This window comes from Bidens hawaiensis, unplaced genomic scaffold (assembly GCF_021521415.1).
Source record: "Bidens hawaiensis isolate Kalapana, Puna unplaced genomic scaffold, B.hawaiensis_p1.1 tig00001511_1, whole genome shotgun sequence".
Lineage (NCBI taxonomy): Eukaryota > Viridiplantae > Streptophyta > Magnoliopsida > Asterales > Asteraceae > Bidens > Bidens hawaiensis.
Window position 1 is genome coordinate 587,713 of NW_027491085.1, and position 24,115 is coordinate 611,827.

At 34.2% G+C, this 24,115-nt stretch overlaps 2 protein-coding genes and 1 non-coding gene across 3 annotated transcripts; all 3 read left to right on the plus strand.

Annotated features, from left to right (window-relative positions):
* Window positions 1–5,887: 5,887 nt before the first annotated feature.
* On the plus strand, window positions 5,888–11,518 carry LOC143582421 (sulfate transporter 4.1, chloroplastic-like). The gene is made up of 17 exons (XM_077064992.1): window positions 5,888–6,272; window positions 7,308–7,356; window positions 7,450–7,648; window positions 7,780–7,948; window positions 8,062–8,127; window positions 8,208–8,315; window positions 8,667–8,774; window positions 8,857–8,922; window positions 9,024–9,084; window positions 9,179–9,306; window positions 9,397–9,438; window positions 9,562–9,678; window positions 9,759–9,810; window positions 9,891–10,029; window positions 10,109–10,197; window positions 10,279–10,355; window positions 11,136–11,518. The coding sequence occupies exons 1-17, from the start codon at window positions 5,961–5,963 to the stop codon at window positions 11,445–11,447; spliced, it is 2,094 nt and encodes a 697-aa protein (XP_076921107.1). The 5' UTR covers window positions 5,888–5,960; the 3' UTR covers window positions 11,448–11,518.
* A 1,105-nt stretch (window positions 11,519–12,623) lies between these two features.
* On the plus strand, window positions 12,624–12,787 carry LOC143583594 (U12 minor spliceosomal RNA). The gene has a single exon (XR_013144208.1). It is a non-coding gene; the product is annotated as a U12 minor spliceosomal RNA (small nuclear RNA).
* Window positions 12,788–20,327: 7,540 nt separating this feature from the next.
* On the plus strand, window positions 20,328–22,268 carry LOC143580519 (uncharacterized). Its single transcript, XM_077063521.1, has 3 exons — window positions 20,328–20,873; window positions 20,951–21,056; window positions 21,659–22,268. Exons 1-3 carry the CDS (start codon window positions 20,841–20,843, stop codon window positions 21,820–21,822), a joined length of 303 nt encoding a protein of 100 aa, XP_076919636.1. The 5' UTR covers window positions 20,328–20,840; the 3' UTR covers window positions 21,823–22,268.
* Window positions 22,269–24,115: the final 1,847 nt, after the last annotated feature.

The window sequence follows — 24,115 nt, forward strand, 5'->3', positions numbered from 1 at the left end:
ATGGTATTTGTAGTATATATGCTAATGGTGTTTACGGTCCACTTTTGACGGTTTTTATTAGTAACTGTTTTTGATAATTAAAAACCAAAAGCGAACCATTGAAAATCAAAACCGAACCGAACCGTTACTAACATGTTAGGTTTTTATAAAAAATGCATAAAAGATAAATCTAAAAGTTATAAAAAATGAATAAAACAATGCATCACAATTCCTTTTAAGCAAACGAAACTCATTAGAGCTGCTGTGCAACTGCACTTAATAAAACAATTCTTGAATGTTAAATCGTAAGCCTAACTTTCTTATATGTATTATATTCTAATCAACTAACACTTTCCACATTTCATAAACTCACAATGGATAATCAAATACTCAAGATAGCTCATGTTGTGCGAGCTAGACAACTGCAAGCAATTAACCTGATTTGCGTAGTGGTGGCTTTCATTACCCAACGTAAGCCTTCAACAATACATGTTAATTTACCGACTAGAGATGAAATTTTACAGAGAAGACATGTACGAGAAGAGATGTTACACGACCTTTTAAATAGTGGTAAATGTCGTGAACTTATCTGAATGAGTGAGAAAGCTTTTATGACATTGTGCAATATCTTAGAGCGTGACTGCGATCTTTGACCTACTCAACGCATGTCTGTTGAAGAACATGTTGCAAGATTTTTACATGTTGTTGGTAATGATTTGAGAAATCGGTTTGCCTCTTGGATATATCGTCGTTCTGGATCAACAACTAGCAGGTGCCTTCATAGAGTTCTGCAAGCAATTTTATCATTAGAAAATCGTTACCTTAAACAACCTAAAGGTGACATTGTCCCAAAAGAAATTCAAGAAAAGAAGAGATTTTATCCTTTTTTCAAGGATTGTATAGGGGCAATTGATGGAACACATGTTCGTGTCAGAGTACCTAATAAAGATGTCCCTAGATATCGCGGTCGCAAGGGATACCCGACAATAAATGTATTGGCTGCTTGTACATTTGATTTGAAGTTTACATATGTTTTAACTGGTTGGGAGGGTACTGCATCAGACTCAAGAATTATAAAGAATGCGCTAACCAGAGAAGATAAACTAATTATTCCGATAGGTAATCTTAAACCATATTTACTTAATTGTGTAATATTTTAAGATAATACTAATTATATAATAATTGTAGGCAAATACTGCTTAGTAGACGCGGGTTTGCCTCATACGAGTACCTTAATGACGCCATATAGAGGTGTTAGGTATCATATGAAAGAGTACTCCACTCGCGCCCCTGAGAATGCAAAGGAATTGTTTAATCTTCGTCATGCATCATTACGTAACACAATTGAACGGGCATTTGGTGTTCTAAAAAAGAGGTTTCCTATTATTAGAAGTAAGGCGGAACCATTTTACTCTTGTGAAACACAGTCTTCCATCTTTTTGGCATGTTGTATTTTACACAACTTTTTACTAGAGGAAGATCATGACAAAGATCTAGAAGATGAGGTCATACGCGAGGTGTTAAATGGGCCCGAAGAGGAAGAGCATCGTAATACAAGAGATGCGCATGAGGGTAGTATCGGAGTGGACGGATTAAGGAATTCAATTGCAAATGAAATGTGGATTAACTATTTGATGTATCCAAACAATGAAATAGATATGTCAAAATAGTTACAAAATATAATGTTATTGTAACTCAGACGCTGATGACGTTATTTCTATTTCTTTTTGTTGGTAGTTTTTGGTTATGTATTTTGAAAACAATTATGTAACTGGTGCGGGCCAGCTGGTTTTTCCTATATTGAGCATTATTATTAGGTGTTAACGATATATCTTGGGTGTTATAAGCTGTTAAAATTTTTTAAAATGAACTGATTCGAACAAATTAAATTCACTTATCATAAAAGCATAAAAGTTATCCATTAAACAAAGATGTCAAACTTCAATGTTAACAGAAACATTGACCCCGCTGTTGACCACCGGTCATACAAAATATAAATTTGTATATTACATGGTACACAAACTCATGCAGGTTGCTACAGGTTGTTCTGATTCTGATGAAGTGAGATCAGGCCTTCACAAAGTGTTTGAGGTATACAATATTTTCAATGCCAGATATGATAAGTTTTAGCCATTGTCCCATCACAGTAAATGCAGTCAAACAGATGGCAAATGATTCTTCAAAGGATCATAGAGTTTGTAAAGTTACAGAATTTTTATGTTCTTCAAATTATAAGTTTGACTAGAAAAAGTAGTTTGTTTCACTTGGTTGCAGATTGCTTACAAATAAAGGTATATGCTAATTAGAGTGTGAATTGACTAAATTACCGTTAGGGAGCTTCTTCAACGCTGTCGATTTTTAGATGATATGCTTGGATCTACAACAATGATGTATACCAGGAGTGGTAATGATTTGGTGGAGAGTGACCAGGTACACATATATAACTTTTAACTTGCAAGCTTCATAAACAACTATCTAATATGTGTGTGTAAATCATATGCAGATACAAGCCTAAGCGAGAAAAGGATGAAGCACATTAGGCTAAACAAAAAGCCAACTTTGGTAGTAGAAAAAGGCTACAGATATGCATAGACTCACCTTTTGTATAATATGAGGATAGACATGTTAGGCGGTAAGGCACCACTTCAAAAGTTCTTTGAAAATTGCAGTATATATTCAACAATTTATGTTAAGGTTTAAGTTTCAAGAATAATGTATACTAAGGTTTTAAGGACTATGACCATATTACAGTGTAACCACTATGGCTTCAATGTCTAATCAACGTACATACAAACCCAGCATAACGCGCGGGTGGTAAAAAACTAGTCATAATTAACACATGAAGATAACTATAATCTCGTAACAAAAATGAGTGATTTATGATGCTTAGAGGCCAAGAGTTAAAATTGGCTCACAGCCATTCACATATTCACCTGGTGCACACTGCACACCATGAGTAAACATCAAGGATAAGTGTTTTCAAAACTTGTATCGAATTCTGTACCGATTTGGTACCGTCGGGTCTGAATCGGTATCAAGTTTTGAGTTTACGATATTGGTACGAGACCGGTAGCGGTACGGGTCGGTACGGTTCCAATATTTCCCGAATTTTGCACGAAATACCGGTAACGGATCGGACATTTCGGTACCGGTACCAAATATTTCAACTTTTCGGGATTGGTACCGGTACCATCCCGAACTCATCCCTAGTAAACATAATCTTTTTGGCATGTTGGAGTATTTTTTATTTAATTATCTCTATAAAGGGTATAATGGTAAAAATGAAACTTTCCTTTCTTTTTCATCCATCTCAGGAACACATAAAATGCTTACTTTCTTTTCCTTTCATTTAAACTCAGGAACACAAAATGAAATCACAATTTTCTTTTCTTTTCCTTTCGTTTTCCTTCTAATTTCCTTTCCTTTCTTTTCCCTTGTTAAATGAAACTCGGGAACAGAGTGTAGTGATATGGGTACAACACATTTTAAAATAAAATTTCAACGTATATCAAAATGCACCAAAAACTCACACATTCATTTTTTATTATTTATTTTGGTTATCTTACATATACCCAAAATCAAACCCATCCGAAAAATTCTAATTAGTAGATCTGAGTTTTCTAAGCTATTGTATTCTATAACATTATAAATCTCCACAAATTGCATGCTTGGTACAAATTCTTGCATGTTGGGCATCCACACTATATATCCATGAATTTCTAATGCCAATTTTTTTTCTCACTCTCAAATATAGTTGTTTATATTAAATATAACACAAACCGAGCTACATCTGGATAATGGGTAAGCGAGCAACAAGCTGCGCCGCTATCCCCCTTTTGAATCGCAAAACATATTCTACTAAATATAAATCATCGGTTCCAATTAGTAGCACACTTGACACCAAAGTCAAAATATTTACACTTTTAATCTCACTTATGGCATTGATAACATTTTGATCCAATTTTAACGGTAATTAAACCACAATGCAACCTAAATGGAACACTACTGCTATTTTATAAAATAACTATGAACAAGATAATACGTAAATCGCGTATGGGATGTCATATTGATCTTCCAAAGCTGACTACAATGATCTTTTCACTACCACAAAAAATATGATTCCTCATAGAGGCGTCATCCCCTTTTGATTTACAATTATCTACTCGGGGATGACTTTCCAAGTAAATCGCATATAGACTACCCTAGCTGTTTGTTTTCGTTACATGGATGGACTTGATCTCTAAAAGCCGAAGCACTCATCACACTAATAATAACAAATGAATCCCAACAGAACTGTACAAAATCAACTTATAATAACAACAATATAATTAATGGTTAGGTTAACAAAGTAACTATACATATTCATCAAAAGATGTTACTTGACAACAAGGCCAACCCACTAAGATTATACAAAAATAAACTAGGGATTTAGAATTTTAGACTTTCATTTTATTTAACTTTATTAGCTATAACTGTATTAATTCAAAATTTTATTTTGTGTGCATGCAAGCAACGATTTGGAATGGGAGGTTTCAAGAACCGTCTGTTTTGTTGTTTGTTCGTTTACTTGGTTTCAGTTAGGAAACGAACAAAAGCTTTTGGCATTGTTTATATTCATTCTTTTCAAATATTCATTCAGTTCGCTATTTTTAATTCTCGCGTCATCAATGGGCAAAGTAACAAATTTTCAAGTCAGTGTTGGACAACCTTTAGATTATATCACCTAAGTTAGTTTATTTAGTTCATTTGATTAGTTTTGTATATTTTTTTCCGATCTCCATGCAAATTGGGTTTACTTCAAAGTAGTTTTTTCATTCCAATCACATGTTACTAAATAAGATAAAAAAACAAAACTGAAAATTTCTTAAAACATGTTATTATATAAATTTTAACAATTTGGAATATGTTTTCTTTGTAGTGTTATTACTGTTTCAGAAAACTATTTGATTTTATAATAAAACAAAAGGAGGACACCATAGATGGAATGAACTTGGTGAAGAACAGAGTCCAGGTACATCATGTATCATTAGAAATCAGATCTTAGCACGACATACATCTCCTGCTGACAGGCTTTCTGTTTTAATGTGACTAAACAAATATCTGATGTTCAGCTTGGTTGATAACTTGATAAATATACAGTAGATCTTGCACATATATTTTGACCAAATACATTGCATTTTAGACAATACACAGCCCTTTAATTATAATCCTAAATCCAATTAATTACAAAAATCTTTCATTAAATACATAAGTCATTTACAAAATCACTCAACCTTCAATGTGCACTTTTAAAATAAATGCTATTTTTCTTAAAATTAAATAATTTATATAGGTTATACATGAATTTTGATTATTATGTCTATAGACATCTTACATAGGACCATCCAAGCTGCTAAATGCTCGTTTAATTTCGTCTATGTTTGTAAACAAGCCAATTAGCTTAGTTCGGTTAATAAACAAGCCAAGCCTCGTTCGACGTTCAAGTCGACTTAATCTATTTTTTGAACGACAGATGATTATAAGTGTAAACCCATCATTTGGAGGCTATGCCCAATGTCCATTCCTCGATCGCCGTGAAACTGTACTCACCTGATGCGCATGAACCGTATGGAATCCGTATATCCTCGCTCTCTATCAAGTTTGAACCAATGATTAAAGCCCTAATTTATTCATTCACTCATATATCCATAAAAATAACCAACTAATTATATATTTTTACCAAGGGTAAAATTTCATTAAATTAAATATTAATTAATTAATAATAGAAATTGTTAAGGTGAAAAATATAAACTAATCGGACCTACAAATTGTTGACGCAAGGAACTTAACAAACACCAAAATAGACTTTCATTTCATTTGATTTCATTTCAAATCAAATCGTAAAAATGAATTAAGTCGTGGTTATCGGCGGCGGCTTCTTCACTCATAATAATAATATAATAATATAATAATAATAATATTCAAACGTACACCAGGCAGGGATGCGCATGGAGATAACCTACGCATCCTCCAGTCTCTCTGACCTCGTGTCCGTCTCATCATCAGCGTCCGCCATGCCACGAACTCGTCCGGTCAAAGTCATACCTCTACAACACGCCGACACCACCACGCCGTCATCATCCTCCGCCACGTCGTTTTCTCGATGGAAGTCGAAAGTGAAGCGGATGAAGACCGTAGACTGGATCGATTTGTTCCTTCCGTGCTCCAGGTGGATTCGTACGTACAATTGGCGCCAGAATCTGCAGCCTGACGTCATCTCCGGCGTCACCGTCGGAATCATGCTCGTTCCGCAGGTGATTGATTGATTGATAAGTGTTTGACTAGAAATTAGAAAATTAGAATAGTGGAATTGATTTTATTCGGATGCATTCAATTGGCTGGATAGTAATTTGACACGTGCTCACTTAATTAATTAATTAGTTAATTAATTATCGTGTTATAATGTTTGTTAAGTGATCTGTTTAGAAGATATGTGTGTATGACTAGGCTGTTGATGAAGTTTTAGTCACATTCAGATCTGTTACTAAATATAGGATTTATCATTTAGTGTAATTGATAGATTCAGTTCTGGCAAAATAGATCTAAACGTGTTAAACTGGTCAGACACGACACGATAAACTGATCTTGCCATTTTCTTCAAACACGAACATGAAACTGTTTATAAATGTGTTGCACGATGCGACTTGTTTAACACGATTAATAACTGGAGAGGTGACCGGACTCCGGAGTATTGGACGATGGGTAGTGGTGGAGTTGTAGAATCGTAGAGGCGTAAAGGAAGGAGGTAGTCGTAGGACTAATTGACTAAAAGAAGCAGATAGGGATTTAGTAATATAAATATGTATATTTAAAAAAAAAATAAAAAATAAGGAGACACGATTTTTATAATGCCTTAAACGTGTCGGTTTTAGTAATATAATATGTATAATAAAAATATAACTAGGTATGATCAGGAACAGGTTTAAGCTGTTCAGACATGATTTTTATCATGTCATGTCGACCTGATTAAGACACGAAACCTGTTAAGCTCACATCCAAACCTGTTTAACTCCGTGTCGTGTTAAAACGTCCGTGTCTTAAATTCCAGCCCTATGGGTGGATGATGAGCTTTGTCTCCATTTTCAAAATTTGGTATCAATTTGAAAAAGGTTACACTCATATTGTTCAAAAAGAGTTTTAAGCACCAGGAAATTGTTTTTGTGTACTTAATATTGTGAAGATGATAGACTTCTTCCTAAACATAGTTTCATTATTTGCATAAATATAAATGTTTAATCATTTATGTCTAATCCTTTTTTTTTTTCTTATTTCTGTTTTTGTGTGATCAGTCTATGTCATATGCAAAGCTGGCTAGACTACAACCGATATATGGACTTTGTAAGCTGAACATATGGTCCTTTTAGAAACTAGTTTTATGCTGTGATCACAAGAAGATCAATTTAACTGTTCCTTTATTATCGTTCATTTCAGATACTGGATTAGTGCCTGTATTTGTGTATTCCATATTCGGGTCATCTCGCCAGCTGGCAGTCGGTCCAGTAGCATTGGTTTCTTTACTGGTCTCTAATGTTCTTGGCAGTTTTGATTCATCTGGTGAATTGTATACAGAACTCGCGATATTGTTGTCACTCATGGTCGGGATTCTAGAATGCACAATGGGGCTTTTAAGGTACTTTTTCTTCATCTACCTTTTTATTATTAAAAGTTATATCAGTTTTAAATGGTAAAATTAGTGTTCTCTAATTAGCATCAACTATCGAACGGTTTAATTAGTTATGTATTTTCTCTTAATGTTTATAGGCTTGGATGGATCATTCGGTTTATCAGCCACTCTGTAATTTCTGGCTTTACAACTGCTTCAGCTTTTGTTATTGCTTTATCACAAGCAAAGTATTTTCTGGGATATGATGTGGACCGAAGTAGCAAAATAATTCCATTGGTCAAAAGTATTATAGCAGGAGCAGATAAGGTATCCTATTTTTCACCTGATTTATATTCTATTGGTGTTAATAGATAAATCATTATTACTTATATTTTCTCAATTATTTTTTCTAATCATTGACAAATTTTCATTGCCTGTAGTTCTTATGGCCACCTTTCTTGATGGGGAGTTTCATCCTAGCAATTATTTTAGTTATGAAGCATTTGGTACATGTTTTTTTCAGTTTATTATTTTCTTACCCATTGTACTTGATTTTTTTTATTAAGTTTGATGGTTATGTTTACAGGGGAAAACAAGGAAGAATTTGCGGTTCCTGCGAGCAGGGGGCCCTCTCACTGCTGTTGTTGTGGGTACTGCCTTTGTGAAAATATTTCATCCCTCTTCCATTACTTTGGTGAGAATAATGAGAGAGGCTTTTTATGAAAAAATTGAACTTCTAAAATTATTTGGTGACTGTTTTTATGATATGATGCATCCGTTAATCTGTTGATAATTAAACAAGAATCTGAATATGGGATAGTTTTGTTTTGTTTTTAATATGTTTGGTTCAGATTGGTATACTGCTTACTTGTTCAGCTGGAAAGAAAATGAATTTTGCGAAATTAATGCAAGTGTTTGTTAAATTCTTGGCAAATAGAAGCTAACTTCAGTACATGTTAATGAATATTTTCTTCTTCTGAGAAAGCTATTTACTTTCTGTATCTTCTGTATTCTTATTCTAAAACACTATTATAAAATATTTCAGGTGGGAGATATACCTCAAGGGCTTCCACCATTCTCCATCCCTAAAGACTTTAGTTATGTCAAGTCGTTAATCCCGACCGCATTCCTCATTACTGGTGTGGCTATACTGGTAAATAAGATTACTGTGTAATTGAATATGATCATTAGTTAATTTATTACCTTACCCATGTAATGATTAAGTTTTACTGCAGGAATCTGTGGGGATTGCTAAAGCTCTGGCAGCAAAAAATGGATATGAACTGGACTCAAATCAAGAGGTGTGATTTATAACCAAATAAACAACAATAAGTTTATATTATCATAATATCCTTAATTATTTATAGCCAAAGTGACAAAATATATTGCTGTTTTCTAACAGTTATTTGGCCTTGGTGTGGCTAATATATGTGGATCCATGTTTTCAGCATACCCGTCAACAGGTGAGATCAGTGCAAGGGCTATTATTATGCGTGGACAAATCTGATAATAGTTAAAATACACGTTACACATTTTATTATTTTTTATTTGTTATAGGTTCCTTCTCAAGGTCAGCAGTTAATCATGAAAGTGGGGCGAAAACTGGTTTATCTGGAATCATCATGGGCGTTATAATGGCTTGTGCTCTACAATTTATGACACCATTATTTGAAGTTATACCTCAGGTTTACTCCTTAACTATGACATCATTGTCAAATTATTATTATTATTATTATTATTATTATTATTATTAAGTATTTTCTTAATCTCTGCAGTGTGCTCTTGCTGCTATTGTCATCTCTGCTGTCATTGGATTGGTCAGTATTGTTATTATAATCTGATTTCTATTTTGCCTTCTGGTCTTCTTTTTCATTTTGAATATTTATTCCAGTTTTTTTAACTCAAATAATCCTAATATTTTTAATTATGTGTTTGTAAAGGTGGATTATGATGAGGCTATATTTTTATGGAAAGTAGACAAGAAAGATTTCTTTCTTTGGGCAGTTACTGGTGCAACCACTTTGTTCCTCGGTATTGAAATCGGTGTCCTTGTTGGGGTAAGCTACCCCCAACCAACACACACACAAATTCTAAAAGTTACCTAATCTAATTGACTGTTTGGTGTTTTGATATGCAGGTTGGTTTTTCTCTGGCTTTTGTGATCCATGAATCAGCAAACCCGCATATTGGTAAGGTTATCATTTACATATTTATTTCTAAGAAAATGTTTTTCTGATTGATTAATGATAATAAATTTGTATTATTGCAGCTGTGTTGGGACGACTTCCGGGGACCACCGTTTACAGGAACATCCAACAATATCCGGAAGCATACACATACAATGGCATTGTGATTGTTAGAATTGATTCACCTATATATTTTGCAAATACAAGTTATATTAAAGACAGGTGAGAATCATAAATTCAGCTTAAATTTGATTAATTTTTTTGTGCTAAAAAGACTTAAATATTTTTTGTGAAATACTAGGCTCCGGGAGTATGAAATTGTGGTTGATCAGTCTAGCAAGCGCGGGCCAGAAGTTGAGAGAATATATTTTGTAATCTTGGAGATGGCTCGTAAGTTTGTTTTTCAGTTAATAGTTAACAAAATGATTTATTAATTATATATTTATATGTTTATATTAATGTCATTTTCAGCTGTTACTTATGTTGACTCTAGTGCAGTTCAAACACTAAAAGAACTGTATCAAGAATACACCTCAAGAGACATCCAGGTACACATTTTTTTTAGAATTATGGAAAGTTGTAAAATTACAATCAAAGTTGATAAAACTGGGAAAAAACGTTAAATTTGAAGTCGGAGCTCCAAATGAAGAATTTGGGATGTTAGGAGGTGGCTTGTGTAAGAGGCATTTTCCTCCATTACTTATGGGTCATGTAACTCCAAACAGAGCGAAAGCGATGCTTGTTTGAAGTTGGGCCCTTTTCTAGTCCACCTGCCTCTATCCAGTTTAGGGTTGTAAACGAGCTGAGCCAAGCCGGGATGGGGTGGGGTCGGGCTCGGCTTGTTTACAAACCAAGCCGAGCCAAGCCAAGCCAGGTCTTTCATCTTAACAAGCTGAAATGTTGAGCTTGAGGCTGGCTCGTCAGAAGCTTGAGCCAGTATGTATAAAAGTTGAAAATTAGTATTTGTAACATACATATAATGCAAAATTTTTAAACTAAAAATATATGCAAAAATTTGGGTTTTATAATTTGGGATTTACTTTTAAACGAGCAAAACGAGATTTTTTAAAATTAAGAGAATTTTCAATAATTTTTATTTTTTTATTAAAAAATGCCATACGACGTTAACTTATATACATATATAAATAAATTTGGGCTTTAATTTATACGAGACAGTTTTTTTCGAGCGAACTGAGACTTTTTGACAACCCCTGATCTAATTGGTCCAATTATGTCGTTGCAAACTCTTGGATCAGCTACATATAAATTTCATTGCTTAGATGGAGCGGATTTCGTTTTATCTAATTTTGTGATTTTATAATATGCAGATAGCTATATCCAATCCGAACAAAGAAGTTCTATTAACGCTTGCAAAATCTGGATTCATTGACCAAATTGGTAAAGAATGGTGTTTCGTGAGAGTCCATGATGCGGTTCAAGTTTGCCTCCAACACGTTCCTAATCCAAACGACGCACCAAAAGTACCTGATTCGTCTCCCTCAAGGTTTCTTGAAAGATTAGGAACACAAAGAAACGAGGATCTATCAGCATCTAAACTGGAGTCTGGCGAAAGAGAATCTAGAGTATCTAAAGATTCCGACTCGCATTTGGAACCCTTGTTACCAAGGAAGTCTCAGTAAAGATTCATTTACATTGAAGTTTTACCATATTCTTGTGATTCAAACGAAGTGTTGATTCTTTATAGGGTTGCTAGTTTCTGTAAGTTATGTTTAAAGTTCTGTTGGTCCAACATTTTGAGAGTCATCATTGGTGTATATTCTATGATACTGGCTATATGTTTTTGTAATTAATCAATAAGTTTGCGGAAATACTATGTATGGTTGAAGTTAAAAACTAGACTCGTGTATTCGCGTTTACACTCGATACGTATTATGCATATACCGTATATGTAGATAAATCACACATGATGTTACATTTTGATAGTTAAGTATTGTCTTTGGTTCTTTGGTGTCACACAGCTTAGTCTGTTGGAAGGCGTTGAGACTGACGATGGTAAATTAAAATGCCATGGTTGGAGTTATAAATGATTAACATATTACGGTAACTTAAAATGTAATGGTTTAACTAAAATGTGCATGACGTCTTGCCAATTGCCATTTCATTGACACACAAACACTAGGCTTTAACTAACCCATCATTTAACTATCACGTTGTCGTTTAACTTATATTTTATAAAAATAAATAAATGTGTGTGTTTGCATGTGATTGGTGGAAATAAGTGAACCCCACCCCACCCAAATTGCGGGACGACATTAAAGGGCTAGCGCCCTTTGATGTTGTGGATTGTCGGACACAACTTTGTTAAAGTGGTTGTGAGATGGTAGAGGCGTTACCCCACAACGGGTACTAAGTGACAACCTTTTGAGTATGAAATAATATGTTCATTATGTACCCAACTTCATCTGTTAGTACTAAGACTGAAAACACGTTTCGTTCGTGGAGTTTAAAGGTATTGGAGTTGGAGCTCATGATGTGGTTAAGGATCTCACGAACTAACAATACCAAACAAGGTAAATCAAAATAAAAAATGAATGAACAAACAAAACAACCAAAAGCCCACCGAAACCAAAGAACATACGAACGGTTCCATGATCTTTAAATCCAGTAACCAAACCGAAAGCGAAAAGTTCGACGACCGATTGATTCAAACCGCATATGGTGGAAATATAACTAAATGATTAGATTGATAAAAGAGAATAAGTCTCTTATATGTTGAGATCCCACATCGGGCAAGGGGAAGAAATGAAGATAGAGCCTAGTTGTATAAATACAAGGCATATGTGTTACTTTAAAACTTGCCTTAAACTAATGAGTAAGGAAAACAAAGCGAGCGGTGAGAGTCGGTCGCAGCGCCACTCATAATCAATTGAGCGCATGAATTTATGGAGGGGTTATAGGCTGGCCGAGTGTTGACGCTGCTTACTTTTGCAGAACTCACTTGTGCGGGTCTCCCAAACCCACCCCTAATTGCCTAAGTCTAAATTTTTATAGTTAGCAATTCACTCTGTGTTATTAAATTATCAGTTCTTTAATAGTTAGGGCCGAGCCGAAGGCCCTAAGGCTCTACAGCTCAGTATTATATTTGTACAAATATTTGAGAGCATTTAATTTAATTACACATATTGACTAGTATCTATAAAGATACATGATGTTTGACCAAATGATCGTTTGATAACTTTTGAAGTCCAATTGTTATGGTTCTTGTTGAACAGTTTTACCAAATAAAATAGAAAGAGTTCAGATAGAAAATAAAAAGATGTAGAGATTTGTTTAATTCAATTCATGCATATTCATTAATAAAACCTATGGTTTTATATAGCCTTTTCTAAACGAACGGAAATGAATAATTCAAAAGTTAAACTCCTAATAATTTGGGGAACGTTAGGCATCACATTATTCCCTCAAGACTAGTTCACTACTAATTATTCAAATAAAAAAAATAAACGTTGCAAACAAGCTGTCGCATGCATGTGACTAATTTCTAGACTTTAAGTCATTAAGTGTTCATGCACCTTCTTGGGCTCCCGCATATCCAACTTGAGCTTCTTAGATGACAGCCCGGGCCCATAACACCCAGGCACATAAGTGAAAATACAAAGCAAAACAAATAAAGAAAATCGGAGAGAAAAGAATATCCACATGATTTCATTTTTGATACGCCTTGAATTGGTATTTGAGAGAACTATAAATATACTGAAGACAAGCCATTTGTGAAGAGGCCAACATATTTGAGCTAAATACATATGAAAAGGATTCATAAATCGATATATAAGAAATTACGCTTAGAAGATTGTTAAAAAAAAGACACTAAGGTAATGTTTAGGCGTGTGCCGGAGATTTATGGTGATATTTGTGAGTAGGGTACTTAACAAATGTTGTTTTGTATTTTTATTGTTTTGCAAGTTGCATGCCCCGACAGTAATCCACCTGGTCGACGACTTACCACTGATAAATAATAAAATATATATTTTTTTGTTTTTGTTTGATTCGCCGGTGTTCATTAGCAGAAAGTTATGTTTGTAAATTTTTAGGGAAAAAATTGTTTGCTAGCTAGGAGTGATAGAGATCTAGGAATCTGGTTAGAGTGTTAGACCCTCCTTAATATGTCTTTTTCAAAAACTACATATGTATATGTATATTTTTGATGTGGTAGATGATTGTTAGGACTATTTTTAAAATTACAAAAAGTGAACGGTTTTTAGATTGAAAACAAAATGATATTCACCACTATTAAGAACGCTCACCAACCGGTCCAGCGAACATTTTACAAGAAGTAAGTCATTGTGAATAGGGCAGGAGGATGGTGCTCGGGTTTGATCTGAAACCTCCACAAGATCCCTACCTCCTAAAGCCTTATACAAAATAAGAAAGAGAAGGGGGTGGTTCAATAGAACACACCGGTTAACATAAGTCACCCCTATTGTGATTTATTGTCAAGAAAGGGGTTGCATAACAATTTGAAATGTGACAAAGACGCTTATATATAATAATCATCAAATTTCATTTGAAGAGAAGATAATCCTTACATAGACGCATCAAAACTTTTTTCTCTTAGTTACTAGAAAATTATATATGTTACTTGTATATTTTCTCATTTGGAGTATATTTTCTAGTTACTTGAAATCCTTGAAAAGGTAATCACCATCCATGAAGTGTTGATAAGATGTGTCACTTGTTGTTTAATTGTATTTCATGAAGAGACTAAGGAGTTGTTTGTTTACATCTGAATGGTAAACATCTGATTCATTCAGACTTCAGACTATATGGTTTCAAACAAAAAAAACATCTTAATGGTTAAAATTAGGTTTAAATCATTCAGACTTATTGTTGTTGCTAAATGAGACAGAAGCTCATTCAGATCTGAATGAACCAAACAACCCCTAACTATAAAAAGCACATTACATTACTAAAAAAATGCAACCTCGTGAATATAGTCCCCATTGTATCCCAATTTTACAAAACGCGGGCGTGCACACGCAATTTCGATTTCACCACTTATACTATTAATACTATACATTTTTAAACCGATTAAATCATTGTTAGCTTTTTAAATAACATTTAATACAAACTAATATTATTTTTTTTTGTCAACATTTTGATATAACTTGTACAGAATACCGAGTACCGGCAACATGTCTATATCAACCAAACAACATCATTACTGATATTCATATTTATGGTTTTCTATTTCGATACAAATCCTTTTCGATATAGAACGCGCCCGCCCTCAGGTGAAATTTACTAGTTGTATATTTATTTACAGGAGGGAAATTAGAGATCACATGTCTCTATATAATAAATTGATTTTCAATTGTCTTTACTCTAACCTTTATTTAGAGACCAAAAAAAAAACATTCTTCAAGGTTTTGTGTTTTGTCTTATCCTTTGTAGCTATTTCACACTTCAATTTGTGGGTCAACTACAGATTTGATTGGAGGTTCTGTTAACGTTACTTGTTAATAGATCTAGAAAACGAAGAATTGAGACCCTTTATTTTAGTATTTTACTTAATTTATTTCATATGTTTGAGTTAATTTATTTTGTATATCCTTGTCACTTTATATGGAATACCAGGAATATGATTACAAGATTCATTGAATGCCAGGAGAAGCCAAATCGAGAGCAAAATGAGGTTAGATAAGGCTTAGCCCATACACACACGCCAGTGTCGAATCAGATTGTGGAACTTTAAGGATTTTGTGGTTGTAGCTAGGTTAATTCTTTTTTAAGATAAGGTCATGATCCTTTTCAACATGTAAGGGTGTTTTCACCTCTCATTTAACTGTACAATGGTAAGTTGCATTGTTCATGGTCCCCAGTACTTGAACATCTTTCCATTGACATATATTATATATATGTGATGTCCATATGTTCTTTTGTGACGTTTGTAGTTTGTCTATATATGTAGCTGGGCCTGTCCAAATTCTTTTGTTACATAGTATCAAATATTCTATGAGATTTTATGCATACTTTACTCCTATAAGTTGTCTAGACTATTGAGCATGTGTTTCACCTGTATTAAAATGAAACACTAGCATCACCATTTTTAACTTTAAATAACTTTAAACATTGCGAATTATCGGTGAATCGCTTTTGTTCTACAAGATTCCACACGTTCTCTTCCGCGATATGTTTAAGGATGAATTGGAGTCATATAAAGTCTGAACAAGCAGATATGTTAAGGTGTACGTTTTGATCTTTCTTCTGACAGTTTGTGCCACTTGAAGCTTGTATATACTTTACTTTTTTGAGAGAAGGAAGAAGACAAATCAGCCACTTGACAAGAATCTATTAGAAAAAACAGAAACAGTGGATCAGTATAAGAATGATGGAGATGCCATAATATCTCCCTGGATTAATTAAGATCAACAATGAGTTCAATAATTGAGTATTAAGAAACTAAAGGTGTCAAGATCATTGGTGTCTTTCTCTAACATGAAACTGCCAAATAGACAAATATTATACATGCCAGCACAAAACATTTAGGTTTTGTATTTCAAATCTTATCCCCCTGACTAGATTTTTGAATCGTGTCGTCTCATTTTCATAAGTATTTCGAGTGTACGAAATCTATAACAGATGACAGGTAAGGCAAAAGTTTTGTAGAAAACGAAAATATATCTTAGTGAAAAACTAAGTCGTGAATTCACCATTATAAAAACTCATAGTTACAATTAATTGTAGTACATAATAACCTAGTAATTACTACTACTCGAACATACCAATGATTGGCAGTAACTTGCTACTACTCTATAGTAACTTACTATTGACGGATTCCTTCCCAATAATGAGTAGTAACTTTCTAAGTTTCTATTAATCTTTTAGCAATTAGTAGGAACACCATATATACCACACATAGACCAGTCGCAACTAATCTTAGTTACCTCTTAAGATCAATAGTAACCTATCATTGATTCCTAATGACAATAATTTTCAAGCAACTTTTTGTTAGCCATTCAAGTCTGAAGTAATTTTCCTTATGGGCATGGCCACTTGGACCCCTTCGTGTCCAGGTGGTAGGGTTACGAACTTAGGACCAATTTGCCCCTACCCTTGAGGTTCCTTGGTGTCGGAAACCATAATAGTGTTGAAAGAGTTTGCACTCTACATCATCTCTAAATGTATCAATGTTCTTTTCCAATTTTTATTTTTTTTAAATAAACCCAATTATAATAAAACGAGATTGATAACTCTAAAATCACCAATAATAAGTACTAACTTTGTAAATGTTAAACGAACGATGACTGGTAGGGTGGTTCTGTCCGATCTCATGGGATGTATGGAAGAGATCAAACTTAGTTTCTTGTGGGTTAAGTTACCTATCCGGTTAAGTTACCTATCCTAAAGTAAGTTCATTTGTGCTTTTGGTGTTTGTTTGGAATATAATTATAGTTTTTCTAGGTAGCTTGTTCCTTATGTTTTGTATTGCTATATAAAGGGCTTGCTAGGTTTATTATCATTGTATCTCTTCTTTTCGTTTTCATTTATAAAGAAAGAGTAGCTCGTACGTTTGAGCAAGAACGATCGTGTCTTGGGTCTTGGACATGATTACCGGTTTCAGTTTTTAAAACATAACATGTGTGGTAGTAGAGCCAACCCATAAAACATGACTGATTTTCAAGTTGTTGATGGCGTGAAGAAATTGAACAATCAGAACTACAACATGTGTTCGATATATATAAGTTCGTATCTACAGTTTCAGCATTATGGAAGGTTGTTCAAGGGTTAAACGCAACAGAACCTAGAATCAACCTACACCAACGGGGAGATCGACAAGTGGAGGATAAAGGTAAGGAAAGTTATGTTCGTGTTGAAAATCATGATCGAAGAAGAGCTTTTGGATCACAAGACCTAGCAACCTTAAATCAAGCATGGGACGGTTTGGCAATACTTTCCTCCAAGAAAAACGACGTGAAGCTTCAACTCGATGAAAATGAGCTCCTCTTGATCGCTCAAAACGATCTCATGATTCTGAAATACCTCTACAAGCTTAAGACCTTGTGTAGTGAGATTGGGGAGCTCGATCTGCAAGATATGATTGGAGATACTAAACTAAAAAGAACTATAGTACATGGTTTAAGAACTGAATACTGGAGTTCCATAGTCGTGGTTAAAATATGGCTGACACAACAATATGTAATGGAACTAGAAAACCTTCCCGTGAGCCAAGAAGCCTTGGCTAAATCGGTGATGTCTCGATCAGAAACTCGAAGTGGCTTGGGACGTCGAAGCCTATTTTAAAACCAAAGAACATGTGATGGCCTTACCTTTGTACATCGAAGCCAGGGACAATTCCTTGGACGATTGGGTGGTTAACTCTGGGTTCTCAAATCACAAATCACTTGAATGAGAGATAACGAGGCTAAGAAATTTGGTCCAATACGAAGGTAATAACATGGTTCTCATAACCAACAACTCGAGACACAAAATCGCACATGTTGGTGATGTACGGGTCAATCAAGTAAACAAGGGGAGTTAATGTTTAATCATGTATACCACGTTCCATGTATGAAAAATAATTTACTCTCAGTCCCTCAAATTACATCTACGGGTTTGTAGTTCTATTTGGTATGAATGATGTCAAGGTATTCAATAAGTTCGAGACCTCGTCCAAAGTCATAACAAAATGAAGGAAAAAGAGACAATGTATGTTCTTTGTCGGGAACGACTTATGTCAAGTACCAAGACATTCAAAGCACCGATCTTTGGCATCCGTGTCCCGGTTACGCTGATTACGTCTGGCTTGCCTTAGTGGTCAAGAAGTCCCTTGTAGCCAAAATGTTGAAGAACAATGTCTAGACGAATGTGGTGTGCGTCGGTTGCCAATTTGGCAAAGCTCACCTAACTTAAAATTTTAATGATCTAAATTTCTTTTGAAGACAAACAAGTATAACAAAGATGGTTGCGGAAGAAAAGATGGAATATTCTTCTGCTTCACTATTTTCTCATGGATATTCATGTCCCTGCTATGAAAAAAATGGTATATGCATATGAAATGGGCGTACGAGTTACTATATATACCATGAGACCATGACAATTTCCCTAGATAGTCCTATATATGTGACCCGTTATTAAAAATGACTTGCAATAGCTAAATGAAAGTGTGTCTTATCCATTAGCAATAAACATTCAAGAAGTAATAACCCTTAAAAAGCTAGTGCAATGTCTAATTGAAAATGAATTGAATTATTGATTGGGTCTTAAGACCCTAGCAATAGGGGCCCAAACTTATGAAATTGTTGATCTTGTAGCAGTTGAATGACAATAACTTGGAGTTCACATCAACTATATATGTTTTTCTTTAGACTTTTTCTTTCACACCAAATGTAGAGGAAATCTTCCTTATAAAAGTTTGAGTCATCATGCCACGAAGCGCATGGAGCTTATTCATTCTAACGTGTTCAATATGATGAAACAAACTCCGATAAAAGATATGAGATACATGATTACATTCATTGATGATTCTTATAGATACATTTGGGTATACTTTATGAAGGCAGCGTCGGAACCGTTTATAAATTTCAAAGAGTTTAAAAGCGTGGCCACAATGAAGACCAAGATCAATATTGAGTGGTTCCGATCCAACAATGGGGGCAAGTATACATCAATAGAGTTTGATAACTATCTCAAAGAATCCAAGATTTTCTCCCAATTAACTTGCATGAATACCCCCACAACAAAACATGGTCTACAAATGAAAGAATGAACCAAAACCTAATCGATCTCGCGGGTGGTATGATTCACGACAAAAGCGTGTTGGTTCAGAATTAGAGTTTGATATCTTTCCTAATTTTAGTTAGCTTGTTCCTTAAGTTAGTATTGTTGAATCTAAGTGGAGCCGACAACAAACTGATGTACTCAAGAACTAATCTTGATTAATTTGTAGAACAAGAAAATCAAGTATGCTTACTGCTGCTTCTTTAATCGAATAAAAGAAAAGAAACAGAGGACCAATAATTCAAGGTTGTGCCATTTCTTATGTGCAGACTCAAACAAATTAATTCTTGTGCACACAATTAATAAACTTTGCTGTACGAACAGAAGGTTTAAGAATGACTACACATGGCTTACTTGAACACACCAATCGTATTCTATATTAATAATAAGAAACGAAATTGGACAGTGGCCTTTATCCTTTTGACAAACAAAAGACTTCTGCAACTTTATTAAGAAAAGACGAACTGAAAAACTTAATAAATCTATGTGAACCAAGGGTTTATATAACACCCTTAATTCGAGTCCTACTCGTATTCAAATACACAATTTGAATCTAACTTAAATACGTTTAGGATAAGACTAACTTAATAAAAATAAGACAAACTTATTAATAAATTATAAACGAATTATTATTTAAATCTCCTCCAAGCCACCCCATGAGATTTACCGAACCGCTCTTAAATATCGTCTAGTTTAACAAGTATTGCATATATAATGGGCTTGCTAGGCTAATTATTATTGCATCTCTTGTTTTCGTTTTCATTTAATTATTAGAGAAAGAGTCAGTCATACATTTGAGCAACATCGATCGTGTCTTGGGACTTGGATTTGATTACCGAATTCACTTGTTTAAACGTAACACGACAATATGCTATATGTAAATTCACTTGTTATACCCAAGTGGTTTGATAAAGAAAGCCATTTGTCACACCCTGATTCGTTGAGGTTATTAAGGATGATCAATTCACTAGCTTTCTATGGTAAGGATGCATTCCTCCGACTAGGATTGGTGTAATGGTGTTAAACTTTAGAGAATGTTAAGGATGGGACCCAGGGTGGCTGCCTAATAGGATCCCTAGAAGACAGAAATTTTCATTTCCAAATCTCCTCTAGTTTCATCTCCACCAGTTATCATCTATCTCCCACATGGAGTCTTGGCCCACCTCACCATCTCTCCTTCATTTTCATATCTCTATATAACTTTCTGATGCATTTTCTTTTGTTCATGGTCACCTCTGATCATTCTAATACATGTTCATATTAATTTCTATTAGTTTACAGAGTGTGATTATAACATGAGTGACCCTTCAGCTTCATACATCCACATGGTATGATGGTAATTATAAACATATATGTTACATAATATTTTGTCATATGTGATCACATAGTATGTTTTTTGATTTAGGTACAACATATGATTGAGAAGTGTTTGATCTTCCGCATGAGCAAAGAAGAGTGCATGGAAGCCCTTTCTAAACATGCAAACATCAAACCAGTCATCACTTCAACCGGTTAGTTTTTTATTATTATCATTATCATTAAAAGTAATCTACTGATCACTTGAATGCAAGCATGCATGTGCTTGCACAAACACATCATATCTCCATGTTTACTTATTTTGATCTTATTTTCGGTGTGAAATTAAAGTTTGTCTTTTCCATACGCACACGATTTTAATCATAAAAAGTGCTAATGATATAAGTGACAACGTACTTTAACTCGAGTTTCTTGAACTTTTAGTACTATTAGTATATGAACATAATCATATATGATCATGGGTACTTTAGTGTGAGTTTTCATGTGTTTTCTTATTGTTACATGATCCCAATCATCACTGTCACATTAATAACCTAACATGGTACTGCTTAAAAGCCTGTACTGCTAGAGGTGGCAAAATTATGGTAAGGTTTTAAAACAGTTCAGAGAAAAACCTATTAAGTTAGTACGCGGTGTACTAAATTACTTTTCATGTGATTTTCAATATGTGTTGTTCCATTTTTTGCTAGATTTTTATATGACTAAAGTTACCAAACTCGTTCATAAGTAAATAAGTCAAAATTATCATAAGTCCATTTTGATAACTATAATGATTATAACTAATGTCATTATGCAGTGTGGAATGAGTTAAAGAAAGAGAACAAAGAGTTCTTTGATTCATACACTCAGTCTCAGTCTTCGAGTGGATCAAACAGGATGTCAGAAGCCGAAACTAGCGAATTGATTCAAAAAATAATATCCGACAATGAATCAAACAACTCTGATAAAGATGGCCAGTAATTAACTTTCAGTTCAACTGTTATATTAATTCTAGTACTAGTATGTGTGTATGTATGGTTAGTACCATGTATTATTGGTAGTGTTACCTTCCTAATCGAAGTGAAATGACTTGATTACCCTTGGACAATGATTGGGTTGTTCATGAAATGACATACGGGTATTTTAGTAAATTCAGGCTACGGGTGGGGAATATTGAATCTTAGTGTATCAAATTTGCTGGGAAGTAGTCACTGTCCAATTCAGAGCTTCAGCATATAATATGTGTAACATTGGGGAGATCTCATGTGATGTGAGGATTGTCCCTTTTTTGTTTTTATATATAATAAATGAAGCTAAACTTGTTGGTCCATCAATTGTCTATGTCATGGTTTATACTTTGTTTACTTAACATTAGATTGAAAATATCTCTCATCCGCTCATTGATGATTGTTCGGATTTTGTCCCGAATAGTCGGTTCATAGATGAGTGTGTGCGCTTGGCTTAATTTCTAATATTAGGTCTTAGCTAGTTCTTTAAGATTATTCCATTTGGAGTGTAATGATGTTGGTGTAATCCCAGTCAAGGTTGATTTTAACACGATTTACAAACTAGACTAATGAGGGGTCTAAATATACTTGAAAGGATAGAACACCTTATATATCCATGCCTCGTTCAAGATGGATAAATATCATCCAGGATGATATCTAAAGGGGGGGTGTTTGTAGTACCATAAGGGTTCAAATCTTGTGTTAGAAATCACTGATTTTTTTTTTATTATTTTGTTAATTATGAATCTATTGATAATCAATTGTAGGGTGCATCTAAAGTGTTTGTGTAATAAAAGTAGTTTTAGTAATACATACAAAATAGCCTAAATATTTTTTAAAATTTCAGAACCATGTTATCTGATTTTGGTGGTAAGGCAATTGGATGAGGCAAGGTTTGTGTGGTAGAATTCGGATGGTGTTTTTGTATATGTCTTGATATGATATATGGACCGACATTTGGCATCAGCTAGTATTATTATTGGCCTTGCTGAAACCTATAACCTCTAGTAGTGATAGCTTTTACTTACATCAACGCTACAAATTTATTAAACTTCAATAATTCAGAGCACTACAATTATTAGGAAGATTCTCTTTTCTTAAAATAATGTCATAACTTTGTTTTCATATATATGAAACTGTGAAAGTGAGTAAACTTTTTAGGTGAAGCTTTATAATTCAGGAAAAAATAATTCAAATTATAATTCGCTGTTTAGTGTTCTATAATATTAATTCACACTGACCATATGACAAAAGACCGTTGTAATTTTCATTTTTATTGTAACATCCGGTCCCTCGCATCATCAATATTGTCCGCTTTATCCACGAAGAGCTCGCAGATTTGTTTTTTGTTGCCCATGTGGAGACTAGGGATGAACATTTTGTCCCAAATACCCGTACTGATTTAGCTTATTCGGTACGGGTATTGGTACTCATTTTTGTTGAATTTTAGTACAGGTACAATCGGGTACATGTACGGGTACGGTACGGGTACATTTGGTATTTTGTACCTGTTTGAAGTATATAAAGGTTTAATTGGGATTTTTCATATTTAATATATAAAATAAAATCTCCAACCATGTTATTATTGAACAAGTACCGAACGTTTCTTCGAAATTAAATAATATAACATCCAAAACTCAAACCAACAAACAAATCACTTAAAGTCGGCGACCGCGTTAGGGTTCTTCAATACTATCTTATCATTAAATCGACGTCCAATTTGGTACCTGTACTAATTTGGTACCCGTCACGTACCTGTGAAAGTACCGATACCCGAACTAATTCAGGTTGTTTGTTACTCGTACCGGAATCGGTTTCAAGATCGTCGAAGATTTAGAAATAAAAAGGCAAAGTGGTACAAAAACGGGTACTGTACCGAAATACCCGTACCCGTACCATACCGAAAAATTTGGTACGAGTATTGGTACGTGTTTTTATTGATTTTTGGTACGAGTACAATCCAGTACATGTACGGATACGGGTACTGTCCCACGCTCATCCCTAGTGGAGACTTCTCAAGCGATCACTCATCCTGCTACTGCTTCCAGCTGAGCACGTTTAACTATCAAGATTCCGAGGAATTAATCTGATTGAAATTTATATGTAATTTGTCAAATTTACATATATATACTAAGATTTATATATGAAATTTCCAATCTTGATAGATTTTTACAACCATGGGCATACCACTTGCTCTAGTAAGCAATTACATCTAGATGGTGGGTTAACTGTTAAGTTCTTTAAATATAGTCATTCTCTTTAAGCTT